Consider the following 25,314-nt stretch of genomic DNA (forward strand, 5'->3'; position numbering starts at 1 on the left):
CTGGAAGAGTTTGTGTAGACTGGGTATTAATTCCTTAAATGCTTGAAAGAATTCACCACTGAAGCCATCTGGGCCTGCAATTTGTTTTTTTGTGTGTAAGAGGGTTTTTAACTACAAATTCAACCTCTTTAATAGATATTGGACCATTTGGGTCATCTAATGCTTGAGCAACTTCAGAAGTTTGTGTCTTTCAAGGACGCATTGTCCATCTCATCAAGTTGTTGAGTTTATTGGCATAAAATTGTTCATAATATTCTCTTATCCTTGACTATCTGCAGGATCTGAGGGAATGTCCTCTCTCTCATTCTTGATGTTGTATTTTCTTCTGTTGTATCCGTTTATTCTTCTTGTCCCCCTAATCATTATGTTTGAGGTTTATCACGTTATTGACGGTTTCAGTGAACCAGCTTTGGTTGCAGTGATCTTTCTCCTGTTTTCCTGTTTCCTGTTTCACTGACATCTGCTCATTATTATTTCCTACTGCTGCTTACATTAAGTCCAATTTGCTCTTCTTTTTCTTTCTTAAGGTAGAAGCTTAGATTGTTGATTTGAAAGCTTTCTTTTTTTTCTTATCTAAGCATTTAAAACTACATACTTCCCACTAAGCACTGCTTTTGTTGTGTCCCACAAATTTTGATGTTTTTATTTTCAGTGAGTTCAAAAGATTTCCTCACCTCCCTTGTGATTTCCCCTTGGATCCATGAGTTATTTAGGTCCTAGAATTCACAGTGGGCATCCCTGTGAGTCCACACAGGCGGGCCTCCCTGTGCTTTACAGAGGCCTCACAGTATTCCAACACAATATTCCATAATTTATCTAACTACTCCCTTCCTGGTGAACGTTTAGGTTATTTCCAGTTAAATTACTTTTGATGACCTCTTTAAAAAGGGACGGCAGGCAGCTCTCAGTGAGACCTGAGAGCTCAAAGGCCTGACGGGCTTTGCCCCACAGGGTCCAGAGCCTGCAGAGCACCCGGGCTGCTCACGACGCCTTCTATAGTGGCCGCGACCGCCTCCTGCAGTTCCTGTCCCACATCCCCAGCTACGAGCCCCAGGAGACAGACGGCCTCGGCCAGATGGAGACCAAGTTGAACAACCAGAAGGTGAGAAGGCCACTTCCGCGTTCACAGGAGGATGGTCACAAGGGGGGGTCAGAGGTTAGCAAGCCCCTTCATGGACGGGGGCCTGGCAGTGGTCCTGGCCAGGCGGGCTCCCAGCACCCGAGTCTCTGACAACAAGGACGGGGTCTCCCTCACCTCTCCGTCCTCAGTGCCCAGCACAGGGCCTGGCCCAGAGTGGACACTCCATGCAAGCCAGCTAAATAAGCAAATAGCTACAGGGACACAGGGGAGCCCTCGGGGAAAAACCCATTTCCAAAGCCCAGAGTGCTGGCTCCCCAGAAGGCAGCAGGGCCTTGGCGTGAAGGACGAGGAACAGGAAGCCCAACAGCCTGGTCTCAAATCCTGCTCCCACCCCCATTAGCCATGCGCCCATGGGCCAGTCACTGTGCCGCACTGTGCCTGGGTTTCCCCGTTCTTAAACAGGAGGTGAGGACGGTGCCTATCTCACAGGATGTTGGGAGATTCAGTGAGATAATCTAAGAAAGATACTAGAACAGTGCCTGACATTTCGATGCACTCAGGAAACACAACTTTCCTGCCAAAGATGATTATCTTCTTGGCCCTTCTTCACAGGGCCTTAGAATTGCCTTTTGTAACAAACAAATGTAAACAGGGAAGCCATTCCTTATACTTTGTGCTACGGAAGAATTCCAGACTCCAAGGAATCCAGCTACTCTAGGTTTTGGATTTTTTTTTAATTTTTGGTTTTCAAAGTCTCTGTTGTTTTACAGAACCTGCTAGATGAGATAGCAAGAAGGGAAGAGGAAGTACAGAAAGTCTACGCCCACTCCCAGCAGTACCAGCAAGCTGTCAAGGTGAGACGTGACACCCTGCCCAGAGTGTAAAGCAGCAGGGCCTCTTCCCACCAGCTGGTCCGGCGGGGTGTCCTCAGGCACTGCTGGCGGCCACGCAAACCGGCACAGGCCTTTGGGAAACAAGATGGTACTGGGCATCGAATACCAGAAAAGGATTTTCTACTGTAAAGCAGTAACTGGGGGAATTTATCCTAAAGGAAAAAATATGAAATAATAATAATGTGGGATTAACAAAATCATTGTACAACAGAATTATTTACAATAGCAAAACAGACAAACTAGAAATAACCTAAATGTCCAATAGCAGAGGAACAGCTAGTAAATTATCACCTGACCACACAATGGATGTTAAAGTCATCAAACTGATCCACAGGAGGATTAGGAGGAGGCAACATGAGAAAAGCCGTAACTCTTATGGTACAGAGTTCAATGAAGAAAGCAGAATGCCATGGTCTCTAGGCCAGGCGAAGGCCTGGAAGGAGCATGCTTTGGGGACGGAGGGGGATTGTGGGCCTACTTTTTCTCGTCGCACGTTATTCAGGGACGTAGGTACGTACCACTGATGGATCTATGGTTCTCAAAACCTCCTGGCAGGCAGAACAGGGTGTGGCTGAGCAGAAGACCTTTGCAGTCAGCTGGAAGGGGCACAAGAACATTTTGGTCTCACCTGCTCTTGTCTGCCCTCTGCCATGTCTGTCTCACGCAGGACTATGAGTTGGAAGCAGAGAAACTCAGGTCCCTCCTTGACTTGGAGAATGGAAGAAGCAGCCACATGAGCAAGAGGGCCAGGCTCCAGTCCCCTGCCACCAAAGTGAGGGAAGAGGTGAGCTCTGCAGGCCAGGCCTTCTCGGGGTTCCCTCGCTCCAGAGAGCATGGCATGCAGGCCTCAGAGACGCACACACAATAGGGAAACTGGCCCAAGAGCCCTCCTGGGTGCCAACAGGTTCAGTAAGAGGAGATAACTCATTCTGGGGTGGTGACCTTGATATGCCTAGAAAGACAGCCTGTTGGGTTTATCTGAGCCAGAGCCACGGACTCCCCCTGCTCCCCCTAAGTAAGTACACACACACAGAGGGCCGATGTTATCAGCTCCTTCCACACACGAACACGTTAAGGCTCAGAGACAGACCTGCTCAAGGTCATTTGCTGGGGGTTTAGGCTTCTGACTCAAAATCCAGTTTTCTCTCCTATAGATGAGACTGTAGTAGAACTCCAGGTAGGAAGGGGCAAGAAGGTTCCCTCTCTCCCCAAATGCCAAACTTTGCAAACACCGTCCAGCTTACCTTTGCTTAGCCTGTTGACTCCTATCTGCTCTCCTGTAGGAAACGGCTCTTGCTGCCAAGTTCACGGAAGTTAATGCCATCAACAGACAGAGGCTGCAGAATCTGGAGTTTGCTCTGAATCTCCTGAGACAGGTAATGGATCTCAGTAAGGCATTCTACTCAAAACTATCCCAAGAGCTGAGAAATAAGACTCACTGTGCCTCAGAGAAGCAGCCTGTGAACCAGTGGGCATGTCCCCCTGCGAACAGGGTTGGGTGGCGCCAGTGCAGATGCCAGCCCACACCTGTGCCCCTGTGGACGTGAGTCCAACCTACGTGTCCCATCCCTCAAACATTTGCTGAGTACCCAGAAAAAGGTAACTTATTTTTAAAAGCCCAAAACGTTAACGACAACATTGTACTAGTTAAGAAAGCGGAAGCAACTCAGTATTCACCAGCAATGGGTGTGCGACTGAGCCAGGGTCTGTCCACACAATGGAAAATGACGAAGCTGTCACACGAGGTAGCACTCTCTGTGCCGCTGCAGATTCTCTCATAAGTGCAACAAGCAGGGTGCAGAACAGGCAACACCGTTAGTGTGGAAAAAATAAATACGTGTCACATGCAAAAATATACGTGTCTCAAAGGTGACAGTATCCTGTATGAACAGGACCAGTGGTGACAGACAGCCTCTGCTTCACACTCTTCTGTGGTTTTAAAATATTTTCCCGGATGCATTTAAACTAGTTGTTTTACCATTTTCAAAAGGAAGCCTAGGACTCTAGTGAACCCGGTACTGAGGGGGTCCCCTAGGGACCGCAGGACAAGCAGTCTGACCTCTGGCGGGTGGCCAGGTGGGGTCGGGCCGTGCAAAGTCCGGCAATTAACCCTGCGCTATCTTCTCCTTCCCAGCAGGCTGAGGCAGGCATGAGCCATGAGGCCCTGCCCGGGGGCAAGCCGGGCTCCGGAGTAGAGGAGACGTGGAAGATTCAGAGGGAGCTGGATGAGGAGTCGGAGCGGAGGCAGCAGTTGGAGAATGAGGTCAGGAGAGCCCAGGAGGAGATCCGGACCCTGCAGAACCAGAGCCCACAGGAAGCAGTGGTGAGGAAGGTGCTCAAGAAGGTGCCAGACCCCATGCTGGAGGAGAGCTTCCAGCAGACGCAGCAGACCCTGGCAGAGGAGCAGCACAAGAACCAGCTGCTGCAGAAGGAGCTGGAGGCGCTGCAGCTGCGGCTGTGCGCCCTGGAGCAGGAGGCCAGGGACGGCGGGCAGGAGTACACGGTCAAGGAGGTTCTGCGCATCGAGCCGGACCATACCCAGGCCAACGAGGTCCTGAGGCTGCGGGAGGAGCTGGAGGAGCTGCGGCGGCAGAAGGGCACCCGGGAGGCAGAGGCGCTCCTCCTGCAGCAGCGCATCACAGCCCTGGCCCAGGAGAAGAACCAGGTGCAGGAGAAGGTCACCGAGAAGGATGTGGTGAAACTGCAGAATGACCCCCAGCTGGAGGCAGAGTTCCGGAAGCTGCAGGAGGACCAGCAACGGGAGCATCAGCTCAGGGAGAAGCAGGAGGAGGAGCTGAGCTTCCTCCAGGACAAGCTGAAGAGGCTGGAGAAGGAGCGGGCCATGGCCGAGAGCAAGATCATCATCAAGGAGGTGCTCAAGGTGGAAAAGGATGTGGCAACCGAGAGGGAGGTGGGTGACCTCAAACGCCAGTATGAGGACGAGGCCGCCAAGGCTCGTGCCAACAAGAGGGAGAAAACGGGGCTGCTCCGAAAGATCTGGGCCTTGGAGGAGGAAAATGCCAAAGTGGTCGTGCAGGAAAAAGTGCGGGAGATCGTCCGGCCAGACCCCAAGGCAGAGAGTGAGGTGGCCAACCTCCGCCTGGAGCTGGTCAAGCAGGAGTGCAAGTACCGGGGGGCCGAGGAGCAGCTGAAGAGCTACCAGAGTGAGCTGGAGGTGCTCCGGAGTCGGGGCCCCCAGGTGGAGGTCAAGGAAGTGACAAAGGAGATCATCAAGTACAAGACTGACCCCGAGATGGAGAAAGAGCTTCAGAGGCTCAGGGAGGAGATCATCGACAAGACCAGACTCATCGAAAGGTGTGACCTGGAGATCTACCAGCTGAAGCAGGAGATCCAGTCCCTGAAAGAGGCCAAACCCCAGGTGCAGACCAAGGAGGTGGTCCAGGAGATCCTGCAGTTCCAGGAAGACCCCCAGACCAAAGAGGAAGTGGAGTCTCTGAGGGCCCAGCTGTCACAGGAACAGAAGAAGCAAGTGGATCTGGAAATAGAGAGGGCATCCCAGGAGGAAAAAATCAAACAGAAGGAGGAGGAGCTTTCCCAGGTGAAGGAGAAGATGGTCCAGCAGGAGGTCGTCAGGTACGAGGAGGAGCCGGGCCTGCAGGCCGAGGTGAACGCCTTCACCGAGAGCATCGACGCGGAGCTGCAGCAGATCGATGGCCTCCGCGGGGAGCTGCAGCAGCTACAGCGCAGGCGAGCAGAGCTGGAGTGCCAGCTGGAGGAGCTGGAGCGCGAGCGGCAGACACGCAGGGAGGCCGAGCTGGAGGTACAGCACCTGAAGCAGCAGCTGGCCCAGCTGGAGGAGGGGGAGGCCCGGGAAAAGGTGACCCTCAAGCAGAAGGTGGTGCTGCAGCAGGACCCCCAGCAGGCCCGGGAGCACACCCTGCTCGCGCTGCAGCTGGAGGAAGAGCGGCACCGGCGGCAGGTCCTGGAGCATGAGCTCAAGACCCTGAAGAAAAAGCTGGAGCACCTAGAGAAGATGGAGGTCAAGGAGAAAGTGGTCATCTCCAAGAGCATCCAGGTGGAGAGAGGTGACACCGAGCAGGAGATTCAGAAGCTAAAGAGCAGCCTGGAGGTGGAGAGCCACAGCAAGAGGGAGCTGGACGCGGAGGTGAGCCAGCTGGAGGCCAAGCTGTCGGAGCTGGAGTTCTGTAACTCCAAGTCATCCAAGGAGCTGGATTTCTTGAGGGAAGAGAACCACAAACTGCAGCTGGAGCGGCAGAGCCTACAGCTCGAGGCCCGCAGGCTCCAGTCCGAAATCGAGATGGCGGTGGCGGAGACGCAGGGCCTAAGGAGCATGCCGGTGGCGGCAGACCCTGGGGCGCAGCTCGACTGCCGCCTCCGGTCCCTGGAGCAGGAGCTGGATGACCTCAGGCAGCTCTCTAGAGACAAAGACCTGGAGATCGACGAGCTGCAGCGACGCCTGAGCTCTGTGGCCATCAAGCGGGAACAAAGGGAGAACCACCTGAGGCGCTCCATCGTGGTCATCGACCCTGACTCGGGCCGCGAGCTGTCCCCAGAGGAAGCCCACCGGGCTGGCCTCATCGACTGGAACATGTTTGTGAAACTCAGGAGCCAGGAGTGCGACTGGGAGGAAATCTCTGTCAAGGGTCCCAACGGGGAGTCCTCTGTGATCCATGACAGGAAGTCTGGCAAGAAGTTCTCCATCGAAGAGGCCCTACAGAACGGAAGACTGACCCCTGCCCAGTACGACCGCTACATCAACAAGGATATGTCCATCCAGGAGCTGGCCGTCCTGGTGTCCGGGGAGAAGTAGGCACGGCCCCACCTTCACCTTCCTGGAAGCATATGCTGGCTCTCTCCTGCCCAGTACTCTCCTTGGTATCTTTTCTCCCTGGCCCCGTGCAGCTCCTAATCCGTGCAGAACCCGTGCAGCTCCTAATCTGTGCAGAACCCCGTGTGTCCCCCAGCTGCTCAGAGCACAGCTCAACCACAAGCAGGACAGGCACCTGCTGAACCATCATCCAACCAGGTGAGTGACCTGCTTCATCTCCCGATGATCCAAACCCACAGTGCCCTTCTTCTTTCTCCTTTTCCCACACAGTCCCATAAACAGACTCCTTCCAGGTGTAATACCTGGAAGCAACTGAAAACTGCGAAAGCACACGACGACCAACAACTGGGGTGGACAAGCCCACTCCATGCAGCACTGACCTCCACACCCCAGCACGGGAAACTCTAGGGCAGAAATGCCTCCCTGCTTCAGCAAAGCAACAGCTCCCCAGGCCTGCAACCTGCATTCACACCCCTCGGGATTCTGGCTCAGCCGACTCTTCATCAGAGGCCTTCTGGGGAGACGGATCTGGGCTCTATGCCAGAAAAGGCGCAAAGAAACCAGAACAGCATCTGACCCTGGTGCTCGAATGAAGCTTAACTGTCAAGCCATACTGTCCCAAGAAAACGCACCATTGGGGAACGTTTCACGTTTTGAAATTAAAGTACTTTCCTAGTGGACTGTGTTGCTGTTAACCTTAGATTCAGTGCCTAGTCCTGCTTATTATCTCATTGCCATTTAGTAAACTCCACAGTTGATTTTCTACCAAACAAATTTCGGGTCCTCTGTATCTCACGTATTATGTAAGAAAATGGGAAGTAATAGGGAACTCTATTTAATAGTGCAAAAATAAACACCTGGTGGCTTGATTCTAATATCATGGTGTGTTTCTTCCTCTTTTGCATGTGAGGCTTAGTCTCCAACACCCTCTTGGCTTTTAGCCAAAATGAATGTTCCCTACATACCAGCTCCTATGGGAGAAAGAATTACTTGCAAATATGGTAAAAGGAAATAAATGAGAAATGATGTTTTGGAAACCTTGAAACAATTTATTGGGTGGTTTTATACAAGATTAACAATTTCCACACCACCCCCAACACCAACATAGTCGCTGCATGAAAGCCACAGCCCTTTCACACCCAAGAAACGCCGGCAAGGAAAGCCCTGCAGCGCCGTGGCCCATGAGCCCACTCCGCCAACAGACCTGCCTTGCCGTGGCTCTTTAAGTCATTCACTCTTTCGTTACCACAAATAAAGCATCAACAAGGAAAAGAAACCTCATAAACTCCCCATCAAAGAAACGTTTCCCTGAGGCAAGAGGCATCACTAGATTCCTAAGAATGAGGGTATCCTGCTCCAGCCGCACACTCAGTGGTGCTCGGGGAGGAGGGAGCACTGCAGGGAAGGGAACCAGGGTGTTCTCCTGCTGCTCAGCGTTCACGGACGGCCTCTGCACGGCTCTGAGCTCAGCAATACAAATCTCTTCTTTGGCTCTTTTGCTACTACCTAAGACTATTCTGTAAACTGGAAACCCAAGTTGCAAAAAATAGATATAATAAAGGGATAAGGAATCCACTTAGCCCAATGTGAAACACATGTTGGTTTTTATGTAAAAAAGAGCACAGGCCTGGCCGACTAGCTGGCAGAGGTCTTGCTCCCCCTGGAAACCAGGCAAACTCTGTGTGAATCATGAGTTACCAAGCATTGTAACCTGGGAGTCAGGAACCAAGAGAGCTGCCCGTGTCTCCACACAGGCGTACATTCTGAGGAGGCTGTTTACTCTCAACGTATCACAAATCACTTAGCTAGAGCAGTCAGTTCAGACTTCACAGGACAGGCAAGTGCCGTAAAAATCTTTGTGAAGCAGCCACTGGGTGAGTGGGAACAGTGGGATGACTTGAGCTCCGGGTAACTGTCCCAATCTGTCTCTGACGTGCTCTCCAAGCTCGTCAGCATGTCACCCTGAAGTCAATGCATAGCCCTGCTGCCTGGAGAGCCAGGACCTCCAGGCCTGTTTCTACATGGCAGATGCTTCACAGAGGCCTGTTCCTGCAGCTCTGCCTGAGAATAGTTTTTAAATAAACTGGAATGTCTACCTGCGACTTGGAACCCCTCATATCCTTGGCCCTCGAAGAGATGAAGAAGGGCTCTGAGGCTCTGCAGTCCACCTGTATGAACTCTGGAAAAACAAAGTGGGGGCCCTGGCTGAACTGGGGTGGGACCTGGGATTTGTGGGCCCAGATGACCTTCAAGTCAGGACGGCACAGATTATGATGTGCAACCATAAAAAACTCAAACTATGTCTTAAATACAGACATATCTTTAAAAAAGGTCTTCATCTGAGATCCACTCAGAGGGCTGAATGGGTGTGTGTCTAATTCTGCTCCACCATAAAGGCACTGGAATTATGTTTTCCTAGGAACAACATGACTTGCGAAGAATAGTCCCATTCTATCCAATGCATTTAATGGTAAGGATGAAAACTGAGCCAAAAATAAGTGTCTTTAAAAATCCTACCACAATTGTTGAATCTACAAAGGTCTTTTCTCTAAAAGAGCTTCATTGTCATGTTCAGTGGAGAGACGGGCCCCCACGATGAGCACACATTGGGTGTATTTTTCAAAGAACAAGGTACATCTCCCAGCTGTGATGTTACCTGGGTTTGTCCTGTTGAGCACACAGCCTGAGGATGGACGGACACCGTGACCATCCAGGGAGCCCACTGTGGCCAGAAGGAGCCCCGACCAGTAGGGTGCCATGAGGTACTCTGACCAAATGTGAGGGGGTCGGGCAGATGTGAAGCACAGGTGCGCCGCACCACCTGCTCTGCCCCGCCACCAGAGCTCTGAACACGACCCGGCGCGCTCCCCAGCCTAGCGCTGCCCCTCCGACGATTGTCTGCAACAGAGCGAGAGGCCTGGAGCACCAGGCTGGTCAGGGCCTCCAGAGAAGCACAGGGCTGCTCGCCTAACTGAAGGCACATCACACATGCCAAGAGACGCTCCACTTAGCACTCATGCCTTCTCCAGAAGAAAATCAATGGCAGAAAGAGCATAGTTATTATCCGACTTCCGAGACCTACTCGTTCAGCTTCCAGCCTTTCCCTTGAAAGTCACAATTTCCGTGGTACACTGGGCCCTTTCCCATGAAGCTGAGAAGCATCTGAAAAAGAGTAAGCAAAAACAGAGCGTAAGATTTTCAGGATCTCTGATTCCCTTAAGGCAGCAGTAACCAAACCTCAAGAGGATCTCTTCTTAAATAACAAAAGCCCCTGAACACTGAATGTTCTAAGGCTCAAAGGAGCCAGACACGCTGGCAGGTTATCTGAGTGTGCTGCTCCTTGCAGTGGTGCAGAGTCCCGCGCACTGGGAGGGCAGCTGCTGGCTGAGCACCGTGTTCACAGAACCGCGGCTCTGCTGTGCAACACGGGCCACTCCAGTTCTCAGCCACAGCTGTCATCCCCAGGCAGAGCCGGACTCCATAGTGAGGACTGAAAAGCACAGTGAGCGTCCACACCATCAAAGACACTCAGGTCCTAAAAGGACAAGCTCAAAGGCACTAGCATTCTGAGTCCACGTGGGAAAGAAAGCAAAGCAGATACAAGTCACAGCTGGAACAAGCAGACAGCTTTTCACTGACAATCACTCAATGTAATCCTACAACGCAAAGAATGTCTAAAAGAGAGATATTCAAATAGCCTGTTTTAGCATAGATGCTTTTCAGATAGCGTTTCAACACCCAGAGGAAAAACAGGTAGGAAATGGTACAAGAAAACGCTTTTCCCTTTTTTGCTGAAAATACCACAGATCAATGGTCATGTTTTCAATGGCTCTTCAATTATTTTCTGTTTGAAAGAGTGTTCCGGAAAGCAGAGAAAGTGCAATCTTTCAGCAGCCACAAGCTCTCGCCTGGACGGCTCTGTGACCACCAGCTTGTGGAATGAGTCCCTGCATCTGACTGCTTCTCCAGAGGAAAACGGAGTAACTGCTGATACAGGCTTAGCACCCCCGTTTCTTTCTCTGAAAAAGCAACATTTCCATCTTGGGGATTTACAATCCATTCTTGCACCCAGCTGGCCTCTAGCAGTCACTATGAACGGGTCAGCCTCAGGACACAGGGCCAGGGACCCACGGCACATCTGGAGGCGGACACGGGGCCAAAGCTCTCAGCACGACAGGTCCCAGGCACATCCAGCTGGGCAGCTCCCCACCTTACATCTACCCAGGACCCGTCCACCAGGGCTACCCAGGCTCGGCTTCCTCAAGAATGGCTCTCCCTTGAGCGATGTAGCCCCCAGGTCGTTTCTGGAACAGGTCTAGAGTAGTAAGAAGAGCAGCAGGCCAAAACAGAGATCCCGTGAGGGTTCCCAGCAGTACGGCATTACGTGTGCCTAAGGGCCAAGGTCCCAGGACAGGGCAAGGCAGACCACTCACTGTGCAGGTGCTGGCTCAGGGCCGTCTTCTCACAGCTATGAACCTAGGGCCGTAGGCCAGTCCCTTTCTGAAAGGCACTGCTCTATGGAGAGGAGACCCAGGGAACGCTGCCTCAGTCACGTCGTGATCCCAAATCTCTGCGTTGACACCTGGACTGAAGAGAAAGCTGCTCCTCTCCTGGACACATGCTGACATCAAGGATAAGGGTCCCTCCCGAAGCCTTGCCACTGTCACCTGCTGCTGCTACTTGGACTTTCCCTTTTACTTAAACTAAATTTAGAGTCTTCTGTTAGCTGGTACCCCCTAGAAGGGGTAGCAGTGTGAACCTAAAGGCCGGTAGTGCCCCAACTAGCCCTTGGGAAATCAGCACCATTACCCCTCTAGTTTTTGTTAATTAAAGAGGAAATGCTGAGCTATGGGTGGGGAACTCCTCAGCCATGATGCCTGTGGCCATCATGACTTCCTCTGTGATCACAGAGGGCAAGGCTGACCCGGGAGATGTCACAGCGGTAGACAGAGCCTGTGTCCCTCAGTCTGAGTACCCACAGAGCCGAGCCTCAGAGGACAAACCCACACAACGTGACAACGAGAGGCAGACACTTACGTCCTTGGCAGCAGACAAGGCCTCTGATGGGGGAGGGGAATGGCTCACAGTGCATGTGGCACTCTGACCACCTGGAAATTACCTGGCAGACTCTGTGGGATGTGGGTAGACACGGCAGCGTGTGGGAGAGGTGCTCCGCGGGGCGGGCTGGAGTGCAAGCCAGCCAGGAGACCTGAGAGGAAACAGGAAGGGAGAGAAGAACAAAGCACACTCATTGAAGACAGGAGTGGAAAGCAGCCTCGGTGCTCCAGAGCCCCAGGTGACCTACTGCACTGGTTCTGGATGGAAACCCCAAGGGGGTGGCTCAGCAGGGTCCCCGGGAAGGCTGCCCACGATCACACACCAGACAAACCAGGAACCCAGCACATGACAACAGAACCTGTGGGTCGCACAGAGGCACTGGGGCACCTTCTTTACCTCCAGTGTGGGGAGGAAGGAGACACTTACTGTGGCCGAGGCCGTGGTGGAACGTCCCAGGGGCAGGGCCTGTGACGATGGCATCCTTGGAGACCCCTGCTTTAGCGGAGGAGTCAGCACTAAAGGAGATTACGTGGAGGGGGAGCTGGGAGATAATTCCCAAGGGATTCGAGTTCAAGGCCCCAGGCAGCTTTGGGCTGCCTGCCTTGTAGGATGAAGACAGTAGATTTAAGGGTGAGGAGCTGGTCAGCAGCACAGCCCCACTCGTTCCTTTCTGGGGAGGAAGCACACAAAGGGATCAGCACTCCATCCCCATACAGAGCTCACTCACAAACCAAACCTGTTAGCATACCTGGGGGGACACATGCACGTAAGCCACCCCTTGTGAAGGAACCCCCTCCACTGCGGCCCCAAAGGGAGGAGGAAGACAGTCTCTGTGAACTGGCATGGAAGGGCTCCCAGAACAGAGTTCATTTTTAAAAGCAGGTGTTAAATATGCCTTCCTTGTGCAAGAAAGAAAGGGAAGGATACCCACAAATATAAGTATATAGGAATACGTGTATGTGTATACTTATATCCATAAAACATACACACACACACATCTGTAAGTACTAATCTTTGTTTTTAGAAAGAAACGGGAAAAACCTGGAAACTAAGGAACAGTTACGGGGGTGTAGGAGGAGGGCACAGGCAAGCGGAACTTTGCTCCACACACCTTTCTACAGTTTTGTCCTTTGCAACCACATGATTGTCTTATATATTGGAAAAATGGAGAAAAAAATAAGCTCGCTCTCACTTTCCCAACCTGCATCCAAACTTCTTGTAATCACCTACAGGCAAACCTCATAAACCACTGGACTCTGTCAAATCGCCTTTGTCTGACCTACAGAGTCTTTCCAAACCCAATCAAAGGATCATTCTTAGAAGGTACTGATCTTCCTAGGGCATGAATATCTCCACATAACTAATGATCTGAGAGACAGTATGCATTTCATTTACTTGCTTGGAGAGATGGACAGGCAGGAGGCTATGAAAGGAAGTTTTCTAGCTCATTCTATGCCATCCAGATCCATAGCCTCCCCGCAAACATGGTGCTGACCAGTCCTTTCCCTCCACTCGTCCTCCCAAGGAGAAGTTTCAGGCTCTGCCTGGGAGTCCTGCCACCAGAAAAGTAGAAACCTGGAAACAGGAAGCCCAGTCCTCCTTCCAATTTCCAGGCTCTGTTCCTACCTGACCTTCAGCGTCAGATCTCACTCTCTGACCACAGCAAGGCCAGCAGTCCTGCCCACAAGGCCCACAAGGGGAGGGCTGCTTCAAGGTACTCACTGGCAAGGAGGTAGACGATGTCACGCTGCTCACCGCACTGGGCTTCAGGGAGGAGGTGAGTAACTTGGCCACTCCCTGGGTCCCCCCACTAGAATCTCCATTTGGACCACCTGGAGGGGCCACCAGGGTCAACTTCTGGGAAACAGGTGGTTTTTTCACTGCAGAGCCTGGGATGGGTCGGCTGGCGGACTGTCCTGTGGAGGGAGGCTGCACAGCAGGGAGCAGGTTCCCAGAAGCAGAGCTCTGGACTGGTGCTCCTCCAGAGGAAGAGCTGCCAGAAGAAACCCCATGCTTGGAGATAGAGCCGGCAAAGGGACTGTTCTTGTAAGACGGCCCTGAAGAGCTGGCTGAGTGCTGTTTTGCTGGATGGCTCAGGGCAGTGGAGGACGAGGCTGGGGTCTTATGAGAGCTGCTGCTGGAGGCTGGTGTGCCTCCTGAAGACACTGGCGTGGAAGGATGGAAGCTCTGGCTTTTGGTAGCTGTCTTGACGAGCTGGAGGAGGGAACGGTGACACTGAGGGGAGGCAGGCTTTGGGCCCTGGAGCTTACTGACAAACGGAGCTGGGGGGGTGAAGCTCTTCTGCTGTTGAGTGCCTGCATGAAAGACTTTGACCAGGGGGCTGGGCACAGGAGCCCCTGCCTGGGGTGCGTGAGACGTCCGTGGCAAACTGTGGTGCTTTGCTTTGGACTGCTGCACTTCTGGCAGGCCCTTGCTGAGGGTAGCCTGACAGGACAGTTCTTTGTAGCCAGAACTTTCTGGTTTTTTCTCCTGAGAGGACTGCCCCAGTGCCAGAGCCTGTTCAGCCAGAAAATTGAGGGGTGACTGCAGAGAGCTAGAGGGTGGTGGGGCAGAAGAAGGGCTGGGCTTCGGAAAGTTCCTTTTTTCTTCTGTACATAAAACAGCTGCGACTTTCTCTGCAGGCACTTTTGAGGGTGCAGGCAGTGTGAACTCAGAGCTCCCGCTGGCTCTGCTATTCAGTGCAGCCAGTTCCTTGGACACAGCCTCCAACGAGGAGGCCGAATTACGGATCAAGTCTCCATCCAACGAGTCCTCCACGTTGATAGGAGCAGGATTAGCAAGGCTGCCAGATGCCTGGGATGAGAGCTCCCTGTTTGCAGCCCCAATGCTCAGGCCTCCTCCCAGGTGTTCTGAAGGCAAAGCAAGGGGGCTGCCAATCTGGCCTGATGGGACGGAAACCTTTTTATCAGGCTTAGTCGATGATTCCTAAAAGAAAGCAGAAAGGCCGATGTTTACAAATGTCCAAAGATGCCAACACTGGCCCTGCTGACAGGACATACGCATGAGAATACAAGACAAACCAGCGGGCTTTCCTGTGTGATCACAAAGCCAGGGAAGAAAGGAGCAGGTGCCAGGCATGTGTGAACTTGGAAATGCCGCAACCCCGCCACCCTCTGCCCACGCCTGGGGCTGGGGCTGGGCTGACCCAGGCATGCACACACACCTCCACAGGGAAACTCTTCGCTCTGTTTCTGAAAAACTACAAGACTCGAGCAAAGAGATGTTCTCCCTATTGGCCCTCACACTACCTCAGTGCTCCTAGCCACAATCAGAAAATGACATGGGGCAGGGGAACTGCCTTAGTTTTCTTTCCCTCCTTGGTTTCCCCGGCACCTGTCTCCTCCGTGGGCTCAGGAACGGGGTCTGTCCTGTCACTCCCGCCTCCCGAGCACTTGGTGCAGTGAGTCTTAAGGATGTTGGAGGAGCTCAACAGACTCTTAGGAATAACTGATCTGCATGCTTGTTCCCTCGGACTGTTCAGGTATGGTGAAGTGCACTACAAAGCCTCAGGAACTGGCAAGAATTTTGGTGAAATGGCAATTTTTACTACATTGAGATCTCTGCCACATCAAAGTCATCTCACAGTCTCTAGTTTCCAACCGTCACACTCCCCTCCATGTCTGCTAGTCAACTGGACAAAGCCTCCCGCCCTGCCCGGTGCAGATCCAGGCTCACCTGCTCTTCACTAGGATGGTGCTCTTCCATAAGAGATTAGGACAATTCACAATGTGACACTTTCACATTTGCAAGAGCTCATCACTCCTCAGAGGGCTGTCAGGAGGACCTCACTTGACCCCGCAATGACCCCAGGAACTGACCAGGTGGGTGCTGTTTCCTAGAACTGGGGCTGAAGGGCACTAGTGGCCTGACTCAGGTCTCTGCCGTCGACCCCAGGCCACTCCTGTGGGCCAGGCTGCCTCTTGGTACAACCTAATCCCAAAGAGCTATCTACAAGACCAGCAAAGTTCAATGAGCTGCCAGGAGCATGGCTGCAGAGAGATGAGAAAAGATGACATGTGACCTGGGCAGGCTGACTCACCTTCATCTTCATTTTGGAAGAGGCCATTACTTTCTTCTTGGCCCTGTTCAAAGGAATGAACACAGGAAAGGTTCAGAGGAGATCCACGAAGGAGATAAAAATGCCAGTAGTCCTGACAAGTGAAAACACTGAGACACTCACAGGATTGACGTCAGGTGCCCATGGCCTCGTCTGCTCTCCTTAAACAGAGTCCTGGAACAAACAGAGAACACTGGGAAGTCTGCACAAGCCCCCTGAAAGCAGACTCTGCTTCCAGAGCCTCGTCACCTCCCTGGTACTCAGTGGCTGTCACTCATTAAATGTCAGTGGGCTGGTGAGAGGGCCTTAGTAGCTGCACTGGCCACCTGAAAGCCAAGGAGCTAGAATTCACCAAAACAAGCTATGGGTCTGCCCCCAAACCTGTCATAGTGATTTTTCCCTAAAGTCACGAGCACTTTCCTTACTGCTTATTCTCATCTCTCTCCAAAAGTAAAAATGTGAAGTGACCCATGGCATTATCTTTTCCCAGATAAACAACAAAAATTTCTTTATGCCCTCCCCTATGTACCTTCAGGAGTCCAATCTGTAAGTGACAAGAGCAATTCTATTTAAAAGGACACTGAGACAAGAAAAGGCCTGCCCAACCAAGAACATTCACTAGCTCCAAGGGGAGGGTCCTGGGAACACGGCTGATTAGGAAGCACCAGGAATGGTCTGCCCACCTGGACAACACTACACTGGCAGAATCCATCTGACGGAACTATTCGGTAACTCTAGAGGCTGTTCAAAGCTTACAACTTCCAGGGGAAGACTTAGATGAGTAAACTGTGGTTAATTTCAGGTCTCAACATAGTAGCAGCTGTCCATCCCCCACCCAGCGGCCTGTGCAGGTGTTCCTGGAGCAGCTTGCACACAGCTTGTGGAAACAAGCATGGGCAAAAAGGACCCTGGTCTCCAGAGATGAGGGAATCTGTGCTCTGATGGCTGATCACTGCTTCTGATCACAGAGGTGGGAGGTGCACACAGCTGTTGTTGTTGCACCTCAGGCTGAAGTGACTGCCAGGGGATTTAAAGGGCTGGCACCACCTTTTAACCTCCTTTTTTTTCTGATTTTCCCCTTTCTGGTGTCAGACATTAAAAAAAAAAAAACAAAAACTACCTACATGGGAAAAATTAGAAAGTGACTGCGTGTGCCAGCAAAAAGCTCAGAAATGACCTAAGAGTAACACATTAAGTTCACACATCACGCTGATCCTCAACACAGCGACAGCCTACAACAACAACAACCAATAAGCAAAAACAGTATATAAAAAAAAGCAATCCCTATGTAAGTGGGAGAATCTGATTTCCAGAGTTACCACAATATTAGATTCAAATGTCTGGTATTCAACAAAAACTCACAAGGCATACAAACAAACAGGAAATACAGCCTGTTCAAAGGAGAAAAAACAAATCAACAGAAATTGTCCCTGAAAAAGACCAAATGGCAGCACGGAGCAACTAAGCCCGAGTGCTACAACTGCTGAGCCTGCGCTCTAGAGCCCATGAGCCACACTACAGAGCCTGTGTGCTGCAACTACTGAAGCCCACGCACTTAGAGCCCATGCTCTGCAATGAGAGAAGCCCCAGCAACGAGAAGCCCGCACACCGCAATGAAGAGTAGCCCCCACTCACCACAACTAGAGAAAGCCCTTGCACAGCAACGAAGACCCAATGCAGCCAAAAATAAATAAATAAAATTAATTTTTAAAAAAAAGACCAAATGGCAGATACACTAGACAAAAACAACTGTATTAAAGATGCTCAAAGAACTAAAGGAAGATGTGGAGAAAGTCAAGAAAATAACATGTGAACAAAATGGAAATATCCATAAAGCGACAGGAAACCTGAAAAGAAACCAAAAAGAAATTCTGGAGCTGAAAAGTACAATAACTGAAGTGAAAAATTCAGTAGAGGGGACTTCCCTGGTGGTCCAGTGGTAAAGAATCCACCTTCCAATGCAGGGGATGCAGGTTTGATCCCTGATCGGGGAACTAAGATCCCACATGCCATGGGGCAACTAAGGCCACGTGCCACAACTAATGAGCATGCAAGCTGCAACTAGAGAACCCGCATGCCACAACTACAGAGCCCACGCGCTCTGGAGCCTGTGCGCCACAAATAAGAGAGCCTGTGTGCTGCAACTACTAAGCCTGCTCGCCACAACTAGAGAGAAGCCCGTGGTGCATCAAAGATCCTGTGTACCTCAAAGAAGGTCCCACATGCTGCAACTAAGACCCAATGCAGCCAAAAGTAAAATAAATAAAACAAATATTAAAAAAAAAAATCAGGGCTTCCCTGGTGGCGCAGTGGTTAAGAATCCACCTACCAATGCAAGGGACACAGGTTCAAGCCCTGGTCCGGGAAGATCCCACATGCCACAGAGCAACTAAGCCCATGCACCACAACTACTGAGCCTGCACTCTAGAGCCCGTGAGCCACAACTACTGAGCCCATACGCCTAGAGCCTGTGCTCCGCAACAAGAGGAGCCACTGCAGTGAGAAGCCTGCACACCGCAACAAAAGAGTAGCCCCCACTCACCACAACTAGAGAAAGCCCGCACATAGCAATGAAGACCCAACGCAGCCAAAAATAAATAAATTAATTAATTAACAAAAAAAATTCAGTAGAGGGATTCAAAGGCAGTTTTGAGCAGGCAGAAAAAAGAAACAGTGAATGTGAAACAGGACAATGAAGATTATCGAGTTTGAGGAACAGAAAGAAAAGACTGAAGAAAAGTGAACAGAGTCAAGGGAACTGTGGGACAGCATCAAGCAGACAAGCACACACCAGCACAGCATGGACATCCCAGAAGGAAGACAGAGAAAGGGGCACAGAGAATAGTGAAGAAATAATGGCTGAAAACTTTCCAAATGTGAAAACAAACAATGTAAGTGTAAATACATGAATATAAACATCCAAGAAGCTAAAAAAACTCCAAGTAAGATGAACTCAAAAAGACCCACACCAAAACACATGATAATCAAACTTTCAAAAGCCAGAGGCAAAGAGAGAATATTGAAAGCACCCAGATATTATTGAATCATCACACACAGGGATCCTCAACAAGATTATCAGCAGATTTCTCATCAGAAACTCTGAAGACCAGAAGACAGTGGGCTGATATATTCAAAGTACTAAAAGAAAAATACTGTCAACCAAGAATCCTGTATCTGACAAAACTGACCTTCAAGAGTGGGGGAGATAAAATCAACTATACTTCAATTAAAAAAAAAGTGGGGGACAAATTAAGACATTCCCAGATAGATAAAAGCTGAAGGAGTTCATGATCAAAAACTTACCCTGTAGGGCTTCCCTGGTGGCACAGTGGTTAAGAATCTGCCTGCCAATGCAGGGGACAGGGGTTTAAGCCTTGGTCCGGGAAGATCCCACATGCCATGGAGCAACTATGCCCATGCGCCACAACTACTGAGCCTGTGCTCTAGAGCCCGCAAGCCACAACTACTGAGCCCGCGTGCCACATCTATTGAAGCCCGTGTGCCTAGAGCCCGTGCTCCGCAACAAGAGAAGCAACCACAATCAGGAGCCCGCACACCGCAAGGAAGAGTAGCCCCCACTCACCACAACTAGAGAAAGCCTGCGTGCAGCAACAAAGACCAACACAGCCGAAAGTAAAAATAAATTAAATTTATAAAAAAAAAAAAAACTTACCCTGTAAGAAATGCTCAAGGGTCCTAAAGGTGAAATGAAAGGACACCAGACAGCACCTCAAAGCTACATGCACAAATAAAGATCTCAAAAAGGTGAATACATGACCATTAGAAAAGCTAGTGTTATAACAACAATAGTTTGTAACCACACTTTTTGTTTTCTACATCATTTAAGAGACTAATACATTTAAAGAAAAAAAATTCATTTAAGGGACTTCCCTGGTGGTACAGTGGTTAAGAATCTACCTTCCAATGGAGGGGACACAGGTTCGAACCCTGATGGGGGAACTAAGATCCCACATGCCACAGGGCAACTAAGCCAGCGTGCTGCAACTACTGAGCCCGTGCACCTCAACTAGACAGCCCGCGTGCCACAAACTACAAAGCCCACGTGCTCTGGAGCCTGTGTGCCACAACTAGAGAGAAGCCCACACGCCGCAACTAGAGAAATGCCCTCGTGCCACAACAAAGAGCCCGTGTGCCACGAGGATCCAGTGTGCTGCAACTAAGACCCGATGCAGCCAATAAATAAAATATTTTTTTTTAAAAATTAGTTTAAAAGCTATTATTACTGTAACTTTGGTTTGTAACTCCACATCTTGTCTTCTACAAAACTTAGGAGGCATTTAAAAAACTATTAGTTTATGTTTTGGGGCACACAGCGTATAAAAATGTACTTTTGTGACAGCAGCAGAGCTGTTAAGGGGGCAGAGTTTTTTGTTATGTTGATCAACTTACAGAAGTAAGTCCCTTCTTACCAGTAATTACTTTAAATGTAAATGATTCAACACTCCAATCAAAAGACAGGGACTGGCAGAAAAGATAAAACGCATGATCTAACTATATGCTATACAAGAGCCAAAGACCTGGGACTTCCCTGGTGGCGCAGTGGTTAAAAATCCACCTGCCAATGCAGGGAACATGGGTTCGATCCCTAGTCCAGGAAGATCCCACATGCCATGGAGTGACTAAGCCTGTGTGCCACAACTACTGAGCCTGCACTCTAGAGCCTGTGAGCCACAACTACTGAGCCTGCGTGCCCTAGAGCCCACACGCCACAACTACTGAAGCCCACACAATCTAGGGCCCGTGTGCCGCAACTAATAAGCCTGCAAGCCGCAACTACTAAGCCCACATGCTGCAACTACTGAAGCCCACGCACCTCACAAGAGAAGCCACTGCAGTGAGAAGCCTGCACACTGCAACCAAGAGTAGCCCCTGCTCACCACAACTAGAGAAAGCCTATGTGCAGCAACGAAGACCCAACGCAGCCCCAAAAAAAAAAAAAGAGCCAAAGACCTGAGATCCAAAGACAAGAACAGATTAAAAGTAAAAGGATGGAAAAAGATACTCCATGCAAGTAATAACCAAGAGAGCAGAGGTGGCTATCTTAATATCAGACAAAGTAGACTTTAAATCAAGAAAGGTTACAAAAGATAAAGAAAAATATTATATATTAATAAAAAGTTCAATACAGCAAGAAGATATAACAATTATAAACATTCATGCACCTGACAGACCATTAAAATACAATATATGAAGCAAAAACTGATGGAACTGAAGGGAGAAATAAACAGTTCTACAATAAAAGCTGGACAGATACAGATACAGAACATTCTACCCAACAACAGATACAGAACATTCTACCCAACAACAACAGCACACACATTCTCAAGTGCACATGGGACATTTCCCAGCATAAACCATATGTGAGGCCACAAATGAACTCTCAGTAGATTTTAAAAGATAGCTATCCACAGGGAAATCAGCTTGGTGCTTTGTGACCACCTAGAGGGGTGGGACAGGGAGGGTGGGAGGGAGATGCAAGAGGGAGAGGACATGGGGATATGTGTATACATATAGCTGATTCCCTTTGTTATACAGCAGACACTAACACAACATTGTAAAGCAATTATACTCCAATAAAGATGCTAAAAAAATAAACAAATAAAAGACAGCTATCATAAAAAGTATCTTCTCTGTACACAATGGGATGAAGTTAGAAATCAATAACAAAAGGAAAACTGGAAAACTAACAAAATTGTGAGAAAAAAACAAGTGGCAGATACACTAGACAAAAACAACTTTTAAGAACACACTTTTAAATAATCAATGGATCAAAGAAGAAATCACAAGGAAAATTAGAAAATACTTAAAAGACAAATGAAAATAAGAACACAACATACTAAAACCTATGGGACAAAGTGAAAAGTGGTGACAAGGGGAAATTTAGGAACTTCCCTGGTGGCACAGTGGTTAAGAATCCGCCTGCCAATGCAGGCGACACAGGTTCAAGCCCTGGTCCAGGAAGATCCCATATGCCACGGAGCAACTAAGCCTGTGTGCCACAACTACTGAGCCCGCATGCCACAACTATTGAAGCCCACACACCTAGAGCCTGTGCTCCACAACAATAGAAGCCACCGCAATGAGAAGCCCACGCACTGCAATGAAGAGTAGCCCCTGCTCACCACAATTAGAGAAAAAGCCCATGCGCAGCAACGAAGACCCAATGCAGCCAAAAATTAATTAATTAATTTTAAAAAGAAAAAAAAGAAACAAGAAAGGTCTCAAATCAACAACCTAACTTATAACTTAAGGAAGTGGAAAAAGAAGAACTAAACCTAAAGCTAGCAGAATGAAGGATATAATAACGATTAAAGCAGAAATAAGCAAAATAGACAATAAACATAGGTCTATTCAGATTTGCTATTTCTTTGTGATTTAGTCTTGGTAAGTTTTGTGTTTCTAGGAACTTGTCCATTTCATCTAGGTTTAAAGACACTATCCACAGAGTAAAAATGCAACCCACAGAACAGAGAAATATTTGGTAACTTATGTATCTGATAAGGGATTAATATCCAGAATATATAGTGAACTCCTAAAACTGAACAACAAAAAACCAAGCAAACCAATTAGAAAATGGGCAAAGGACTTGAATACACATTTCTCCAAAGAAGATATACAAATGTCCAGTAAGTACATGAAAAGATGCTCAACATCACTAATCATTAGCAAAGCGCAAATCAAAACTACAAGACACCACCTCATACCCATTAGGATGGCTACTACCAAAAAAAACAGAAAAAAGTGTTGGTGAGGATGTGGAGAAATTGGAACCCTGTGCACTGGTGGTGGGAATGTAAAAAGATAACAGCTGCTATGAAAAACATTATGGTGAGGCCTCAAAAAATTAAACAGAACATCACCATATGATCCAGTAATTCCAGTTCTGGGTATATATGTAAAAGAACTGAAAGCAGGGTCTCGAAGAGATATTTGTATGCCCATGTTCATAGCAGCATTATTCACAATAGCTTAAATGTGGAAGCAACACAAGTACTATCAACAGATGAATGGATAAGCAAAGCGTACACATACAGTAGAATATTATTCAGCTTTAAAAAGGAAGAACATTCTGACACATGCTGTAACATGGATGAACTCTGAGGACATTATGCTAAGTGGAGTAAGCCAGACACAAAGACAAACACTTTGTATAATTCCACTTATATGAGGTACTTAAAGCAGTCAAAATCATAAAAACAGAATGGTGGCTGCCAGCGTCTGTGGGGAGAGGGAAATGTGGAGTTAAGTGTTTAACGGGTACAGTTTCAGTTTCACAAGATGAAAAAAGTGATGGAGATGATGGTGGTGATGGTTGCATACCAATGTGAGTGTATTTAATACCACTGAACTGTGCACTTAAAGATGCTAAACTTGGGCTTCCCTGGTGGCGCAGTGGTTGAGAGTCTGCCTGCCAATGCAGGGAACACGGGTTCGTGCCCCGGTCTGGGAAGATCCCACATGCCGCGGAGCAGCTGGGCCCGTGAGCCATGGCCGCTGAGCTTGCGCGTCTGGAGCCTGTGCTCCGCAACGGGAGAGGCCACAATAGTGGCCCGTGTACCGCAAAAAAAAAAAAAAAAAAGATGCTAAACTTACATTAAGTGTATTTTACCACCAAAAAAAAAATTTTTTTTTCTAAAGAACACTAGTTCCAGGTAACTTTCTCTGTGTATTGCAGACATAGTCCATTCGTGGGAAGCTATATAACACAAAGTAGCCTGTGAGGAAAGTCTGGCACTTAACTCTAAGAAGTAGTCACCCCTGCCAGTTGCAAATAAGAATTCTGTTCAGAACATTAAAATGTTCCCAACACGAATCTGTCTTTCAACTTCTTCTAGTAGGAGCCATTATCTCAGGAAAGGGCAGATTGAAGTGGGATGAGCATACAGCCAACTTTGAACTGAAGTGGGATAAAGAATGACAGAGACAAAACCCCACAGATAACTTCCCTCTTCTAAGGGAGACAGAGAAGCCCCCAGTCACTCAGGTGAAATCAGAGTCGAGTCCACTAGCCGGTGACTCTCTGAGCGTGGGGCTCTGGGGCCTGGTGCAAAAGAATCACTCAGACATCTCTTTATCGCAACAACGCTCCACCCTATGATCACACTGGCTGCTCGTGGACCCTCACCTGGCCTGCATCCAGCCTTTGGGCCAGAGAGGTTTGACCTCAGCATCCAGAAACGCCTTCACGTAGTCCTCCCAGGATTGGGCCTTGTTCCTCTCCAGGTCATAGCTCTCCAGTTTGATCTTCACCACCTGACAGAGTAGCTCCCTGAAGAGTAGGCAGAAGTCAGAACCTTTAAACTACCCCAAATGCTTCTTCAAGGTTTCAATCATGTGCTTTCAGCAGCCCTGATTAAAGTAAATGATTCTAACCTTCATTAGAAATACGGGAACATGCTCAGACACTGGCCCCACAAACCCTCCACTGAGGCAAGGTCCCAGTTTGGGCACACCTGATTTCATCATTCCACTGGAATTTCTTCCGGGGTCCCATTATCCTCCTGCCCCCCTTTTCTTCATCTTCTTCCTCATCAGAACAAACCCGTTCTCTCTGCTCCTTGTCTTTCTCCTCTTCCAGCATCCTAGGAGGTAGAAATAATTAGGCGGGACTCTCAGGTCACTGCAGAACTGCTTCCTTCTGCCCACCATCTCCCTCCACCCCCCAGGACTTCTAAGAAAAGGAGGTCAGAATGCTGAAGGGAGTGATGGGACACACTTACTTAGCGACCTTGGCTTGCGTGTGTGCCTGGCATTCATCCTGGTACTTGGCCATCTGTTCTGGCATTGCCCTGCCAATGGCTTCCTTAAGCTTCTGGATAGGCTCCTTCAGACGCCCCCCCTGCGGAGAGCAGGACATAAGTCTGGTTTATGCATCACTTCTTACACTGAGCACACACTATAGGAATAATCGCACGGAGGCAGCGCAGCAGCAGATGTGGCATATATAAAGACTCCATCACCCACTCCGCTGCGCTCTGAAGCCAAGGGGCTCCACTGCAAAGTCACCCACCTGTTCACAGAGGTGAAGTTTTCGTGCGCGCTTGACCAAGGTGTCTTTGCTGCAGGGCAGGAAGGAAGCAAGGTAGGCATACACCCCAGAACGGGTCTGGCTGCTCAGCTCCCGGGTCTGCGCCTCTATGCTGAAGAACAGAGCAGAGTTACTCACCACAGCTCCTTTCGTCTGCAGGAGCCAAGAGCAGGCCAAGCCTTAACTTGCCTGTCACAGTGTAACTGAGCAGCCAGCACAACAGACCTCCAGCAGTCACCAGACCCAATAAACTTGGCTACGTAGAGTGGGTCAAGGCTCTCAGGTCAAAGACAAGACCAAGTCAAAGGTGTCAAGAAAACAGAGCCCAAAAGAACAAGGTCTGAA

The 25,314-nt window shown here is 49.5% G+C and overlaps 2 protein-coding genes across 3 annotated transcripts in view; one reads left to right on the top strand and one right to left on the bottom strand.

The window, feature by feature from the left end:
• PPL (periplakin) overlaps positions 1 to 6,766 on the top strand; it is a 57,678-nt gene extending 50,912 nt beyond the window's left edge. Inside the window, exons 20-24 of the mRNA XM_065893210.1 lie at positions 952 to 1,102; positions 1,852 to 1,935; positions 2,642 to 2,758; positions 3,258 to 3,350; positions 4,109 to 6,766. Coding sequence (XP_065749282.1) covers positions 952 to 1,102; positions 1,852 to 1,935; positions 2,642 to 2,758; positions 3,258 to 3,350; positions 4,109 to 6,766 — 3,103 coding nt within the window. The remainder of the gene's footprint in view (positions 1 to 951; positions 1,103 to 1,851; positions 1,936 to 2,641; positions 2,759 to 3,257; positions 3,351 to 4,108) is intronic.
• Positions 6,767 to 9,896: 3,130 nt separating this feature from the next.
• UBN1 (ubinuclein 1) overlaps positions 9,897 to 25,314 on the bottom strand; it is a 30,367-nt gene continuing 14,949 nt past the window's right edge. Inside the window, exons 8-17 of one of the 2 annotated variants that reach the window (XM_065892654.1) lie at positions 24,952 to 25,081; positions 24,662 to 24,780; positions 24,395 to 24,523; positions 24,067 to 24,210; positions 16,044 to 16,094; positions 15,903 to 15,945; positions 13,565 to 14,788; positions 12,269 to 12,512; positions 11,904 to 11,993; positions 9,897 to 9,946 (exon numbers count right to left, since the gene is read on the bottom strand). In XM_065892654.1, the coding sequence (XP_065748726.1) occupies positions 9,897 to 9,946; positions 11,904 to 11,993; positions 12,269 to 12,512; positions 13,565 to 14,788; positions 15,903 to 15,945; positions 16,044 to 16,094; positions 24,067 to 24,210; positions 24,395 to 24,523; positions 24,662 to 24,780; positions 24,952 to 25,081 (2,224 nt within the window). The remainder of the gene's footprint in view (positions 9,947 to 11,903; positions 11,994 to 12,268; positions 12,513 to 13,564; positions 14,789 to 15,902; positions 15,946 to 16,043; positions 16,095 to 24,066; positions 24,211 to 24,394; positions 24,524 to 24,661; positions 24,781 to 24,951; positions 25,082 to 25,314) is intronic. The other variant, XM_065892655.1, reaches the window with a different exon arrangement.

Source organism: Phocoena phocoena, chromosome 15 (assembly GCF_963924675.1).
Source record: "Phocoena phocoena chromosome 15, mPhoPho1.1, whole genome shotgun sequence".
In the NCBI taxonomy this organism is placed as follows: Eukaryota; Metazoa; Chordata; class Mammalia; order Artiodactyla; family Phocoenidae; genus Phocoena; species Phocoena phocoena.